Source organism: Parasteatoda tepidariorum, chromosome 1 (genome assembly GCF_982258835.1).
Source record: "Parasteatoda tepidariorum strain Cologne lab strain chromosome 1, Ptep-v5.0, whole genome shotgun sequence".
In the NCBI taxonomy this organism is placed as follows: Eukaryota; Metazoa; Arthropoda; class Arachnida; order Araneae; family Theridiidae; genus Parasteatoda; species Parasteatoda tepidariorum.
The window spans coordinates 52,601,094-52,607,093 of record NC_141755.1 but is presented as its reverse complement, the minus strand read 5'-3'; the positions used below and the strand labels follow the sequence as shown (position 1 = coordinate 52,607,093).

General features: G+C 29.4%; 1 protein-coding gene across 1 annotated transcript in view; it reads left to right on the top strand.

Annotated features, from left to right (window-relative positions):
* The first annotated feature begins 828 nt into the window (after window positions 1-828).
* LOC107447456 (corticotropin-releasing hormone-binding protein) overlaps window positions 829-6,000 on the top strand; it is a 75,294-nt gene continuing 70,122 nt past the window's right edge. The window contains exon 1 of the mRNA XM_016062376.4: window positions 829-1,209. Within this exon, the coding sequence (XP_015917862.2) occupies window positions 1,147-1,209 (63 nt within the window). The 5' untranslated portion in view covers window positions 829-1,146. The remainder of the gene's footprint in view (window positions 1,210-6,000) is intronic.

Here is a 6,000-nt window from a genome sequence, read left to right as displayed (position 1 = left end):
TTGAATTTCTTAAGTTTAAAAGAGAGAGAGAGAAAGAGGAACCTCCTTTTTCTAACTAATAACTAAGTTGATAATGCCTCTCCTGTTTAGGTTTAAGCACCTAACACGCAGAGGAGAGTACCAGTTTGGATTTTGGGCTAAAAAGTTTGGAGATCATTTTTCTAGATAAAGAAACCTTAAAAAAAGGAACTAGTACGTTTTACTAGTTCCTTTCGTTTTTACTAGTTAAAGGAACCAGTTTAAAGGAACTAGTACATTAGTGCCTAGTGTACGTTAGCGTTAGTACTTAGTAGTAAATGGATCGCTACTTTTTGAACATCCGACATAATAACGCAAAACAGCAAAATGTCGCTCTTGACTAATAGGATTTTTGTTTTATTAGGACTTTCCGAAAAAAGAAGAGAGAATAAAAGGCCATTTTTGTAGCTATTTTCCTGTCCGTTTTCTTCTTAACAAATATATTATATAGGATGCCTGAATTGACGAAAAATGTTAACACACAGGTGGGCATTGGAAAAAAAAATTATTATATAGAGAAACGTAGATGCGTAAAACACTACACATTCTTTATTTAGTTCAAAATGGTTCTGATTTTCGCATTAAATTTTTGCTACACTTTTCTCAAAACAAAGAACAATTCTATTCAAATTTCGCTGTAATTTAGAGACAACTCCTTTTCGGAAAACCAATAATATGTGTCAAATCCCGTATTAGAAATTTTCTATTTTTAGAACCCTCACCCCTTTTCTATATTTTTCTTTTTATGTGGGGGTGGTCGGACAACTTCGAACGTCATTCGATGATTCCACAGGTTGCGCCGCGCCGCTCTTTAGAAGTGCTCTATAAAAGCTTTTCGGGTCGTTCTCACTTTCTTCTCTTGCCTCTCCCTCAAACGACAGCCTTCGCTGCTGCTCCACCCTCTTCACGGAAACCGGAAAACTCCCGAAAAGAAAGTTTTTTCTTCTTTTGGAACAAGAGTTTTCCACTATTTTTTGAAAAAAGAATATTGCTCATTTATTATTAACTATTGCTACTTAGGAAAAATTTGTTGCTACAGATTTTAATTTTTCGGAACCGGCTGAATTTATAGTTCAGAATTTTTTTCCTGTTTGTTTTTCTCTGAGAAAAAGTGCTCGAACAATAAAAATGCTGTTTATTACTGTGGTTTTGTGCCTGATGGTCACAGTGCTTGCAACGCCCATTTCACAGGTAAAAATTTGTAATTAAATATATGTATATATATGTTGTTATAAACTAGTAGAAAATATTTTTTGTTAATTCTTTTTTTCTAAAATGATGTTTGAATTTGATTCGCTGTTTCTACGTTTTACTTTCAAAATCATAATAAATTTTTTAGAAGTAAATTAAAATTGACAATTAAAAGTTAAATTAATAAAAATTATTAATTCCTTAAAAAATGTTCAAATTATGTTAATTAAATGGTTAAAGTTAAAATTAATATCAATTAAAGTTTATTAGTTTGCCATTTCCCATTTTCTTTATTTCTGTTATTTAAATATTTACTTCTAAATAAACAGAAAAAAATGTTATGAGCATTCCTGAAAAATATGTTTACATAAAAGAGTTTAAGCATTTAGCTTGATTGCCGCAAAAGAACTCTTGGGAAAACTTAAAAAACAAAAAAAAGAACTTTTAATTTATGTTTTATTCTAAAATAAACCAGTTTTTTTCTCTCCAAAATAGTGTTAAAAAGAAACAGCTATTTATTTTCAGTCTCAAGAAAATCGGACTTAAAGATTTAAAACTATTAATTGTCTAGATCTTACACGGAGAAAAAAATTTTGGTAAACTTACCGTACAGTAAGGCAAAGATACTTCTGGTAAAAGAAAACCATAATTCTGGTTAATCAAACCAAAATACACGGTAGTTAAATCATTAATTTGGCAATTTTTCGGTTTTTATAATAAAGGTTTCCAAAATTATAGTTCTTATTATTTCTGGTTAAAAAAAAACATAATTCTGGTTAATAAAACTCAAATATACTGTTTTTAAGCCATTTATTTGACAATTTTTCCTTTCATATAGTACCGGTTTTCAAAAGTATAGTTTTGATTACCACACATTTAGTAAAAAATTCGAAACTGAAAAGTAAATTTAATCAAATAAATGGTTTTTATGCCATACTCTAATATATCATGATGAAATTACCAAAATTTACAACATTTACCAAATTTTATTACATTCTATAGAACCATATTTTATTGATAATTTTACCAAAATCATTACCAAAGTGCCTCGGTAAAAATTATCGAGCTTTTTGTTGTTCCCATAGAGGTGGTATATGGTAATACTGTAATATTGTCATATTCAATATGTCAATAAGATCAATATGGTATTGTCATTTTCAATAAGTCAATATGGATAATATAGGTCAATATTGCCATATTCTGGTAGTTTTGACCATAACTTTTCTCAGCGCATGAAAAAATTGTTAACTGTTTTTGCTACTTCTCCCTGTTCATCATGGACGAGTGGAAAAAAACATATAAGTATTGCAAAAAAGCAATCATGTCTCTCTGGATTTCCTCTCAGGATCTTCGAACGTTTTTTAAAGAAAAAAATTAAACTTCCATTAAATTTTTTTTTCAAAAACAGCGATAGAAAAATCTTATACATCGATGTAGAGAATGTTGTTGATATGATAACGCAAAAACAAACTATCATATCAAACTATATGGTATCTCTGATATCATACAAACAAATTTAAAATTGCATGAATTGATTTGTAGGCTTCGTCGAGACGTGGTTGTAAAATATGGTTTTCTGGAAACAGAGATTGGAGCTTAAAGATGCACATGTGATGCATGCTACTCTTCATTGACCCCTAAAAACTTGAATTCCGCCAAAAATTTGAATATAGTTATGTATTTTACAACAGCTTACTTTGCATATTTATCTCATCAGGCAAAATATTCAAAAAGGTAGCTGCTATTTTTAATGAGGGTGAATGAAATTTCCCCCTTTTTTACAACCTTTTACATAAAAGGGGCCTTTAGTAAACCAAATTAAGTTTCTTTTGATACAAATTATGAAAATAGTTATGCAAATATAGTATATTACCTAAAGCTACAATTTTTAACTTAACGGGGCAACATTTAATTAATTCTGAAGTCTCAGAGATTAAATATGAATAAAATTATTCTCTTTAATCGCAAACGTTATTACTTACATTTTAAAGGATTAAATTTAAGCAATTATATTATGAAATAAGAATAGAAATTTGATTGCTTTGAGAAATAAATTTCAAGGTGTTTGCATAATTTTGCTTTTTACAAGTATATTTTATAACAACTTATTTCAGAGAGTAATCGTTTAAAACTGAATTTTTTAAGTACTACCTTAAATAGGATATTTTCAACTAATAATTGCGCATTTGGCGAAATTCTGCAATGTTTTAAATTTTTTGTTCTCTTAAGCTAACATTTTTAACAATTTTCGAAAGACGAATTGACAAAATAAGAAATAGACAAAATATTTTACATGCCTTATTTCATAAGATAAATACCAGCTGTTCATAAAATAATATTCCGATTGATTTGGGGGCGTCATTTCGACTACCTTCCTTATAAAACTTTTAAACATCGTTACACAAAATGCAATTATTACGATATCTGATTAAAGCTACTGCATTTTAAATTACATGATCAACCCATGAATATAGGGTGAGATGTTGTAACAATGTATTCAAAAACGGTTATAAGTATATTGAGATTCATAAATTATAAAAAATTCTGGATCAAATTACGGTGAATAGTACTGCTACCATGAGTGCAGCATCCATAAAATCTCTTTCACCATAAAATCCATCTTGACTGTAAATTTATATCGTAATTTTTACATTAATATTTATTTAATTACAGTGAATCAGTGATTTTATAGCAAATATTACTGCAAAAATTACGTTATATCAGATAGTTTGTTCCGTAAGATTTAATGGTAAAAAGGGACTTACCCTAACGGGCGGTACTTTTTACCGTAATTTAATCCGGAATTTTTTACTGAGTAGTTTTCGAAATCATCTGGAACGAAAAGTGATTCTTCTGATGGTTCTATTCAGGCAGTCGACTATTATTCTAATCAACGAATAAATGTGCTTGTGTGATCTTGAAGTGATAATCTCGGTGCGGTTAAAATCCTAGTTCAGATTCAATCGATTAAATGTACAGTGTGTAAACGGAAAAAAAAGGGACCACTCTGAATAACTTTTGATCTAATGATCGGATCTTCATGTTTCGGACTCAATCTTAATGGCTCGAAGGGATGACCTCAAATGTGCTACTTAATTAGTACAGAAGATATTTAAGTTACGAAATGAGACACAAAAATGTATTTTCTCTGAATAAACATATTTGACTACTGATTCAGATATAATGATATACTGATCAGATATACTGATTCAGATATCAGATTCAGATCCCAAATATAGGGGATAGCCGCAGTTTGGAAAATATGGCCCCAATAGTTTCGTTAGGAGAACGGTCCAAAGTTTATATCCTTTAATGTTAATTTTACGTTTTGGATATTTCACCAAATCTCGAGAACTTTTTAAGTGAAATGAAAAATTCTTGTATACAATTATAAAATGTATTTATCCAAAGATAATTTAATGCAAAAAATAACTTTTAATGAATATTTATAATTATTGATTATTTCATTTAATGTTAGTTATTTAGTACTGAAAATTTTTGAGTTGCAATGTATGCATCTTGTTACATAATTTTAAAGAATATAATTTTACACGCAAAAATACAAAATTTGAGTGAAATTGGTAAAATAATTACTGAGAAATTGAATTTTTAAAATCCGACTTTTTTGAAATTTGATTTCTCAGGAGCAATCAAATCCCATATTAAAATTTAGTAAATTTATCGATTTGGTTAAAAAATTATTGAGATATGACGAAATACGCATAAAGAAAAATTAACCTTAAGGGGTCCAAACTTTGATCAGCCCTCTTGTCCAAGCTATTTGGACCTTATTTTTCAGATTGCAGCTACAGCCTATATTTTGGGAGTCAGAAATCCGAATTCGTAGAAAAAAGGTATATTTATTCAGACAGAGTATGTTTTGAGTCTGATATAGTAAGTTTATATACAATTTGCATTAATTAATTAGTATATTTGATGTCGCCCTGTCGAATCATTAAGATTAAGTCCTAGAACGTAAAGATTCAATCATTAGATGAAAAGTTATTAAGGGTGGGCGGTTTTTTATTGTGCGCACTGTACACTGTAAAAAATTCCGGATTAGATTGCGGTCAAAAGTTCTGGCATGTTGAGTGTAGCAACAGTAAAATCCATTTTCTCGTAAAATCTATTTTTACCGCGAAATTTTATACCACAATTTTCACAGTAATATTTATTTAGTTGCGGTGATGCAGTGATTTCACTGTAAATATCACTCTAAAAATTACTCTACGTAAAATTTTTAATTCCGTAAATTTTTATGGTAAACAGTACTGGCACCCCGAATTCTGATACTTTTTACCGTCACTTGATCCGGAATTTTTTAGTGCTGGAAATGGCAACTTGTAAAAAAATATTCAAAAGTAAAACTTTTATTGATAAAAAAAATCTTGCTTAGGTTTAATAAACTGATTCATTACTTAACTATATCATTTAAATTTCTGGTACATTAACTTAAACTATATGAAAAGTATTAATGGTTATTATAAATCTATAGTTTTTGCTGCAGTGATCTACCACGTTACTATTAAATTTTCTTATGTAAGTAACAATGGAATTAGAACTGACCACTTTCTGGATATCTAGAGAGCTGAAACATCCATTTGAGTCTCTCTCTCACTGCTTTAAGCTGAATTTATCGTCAATCGACATAATGATCATTTGAAAACTACCTACAGCACTCAAGTTCTAACTGAAGCTATGTCCTAGAAGACAATAGAAGTTTATTCCATTCCCGACCGTAGAAAAAAGAATTTATAGCACTAAAGTGAATTCAACGCCAATCAAGATTTC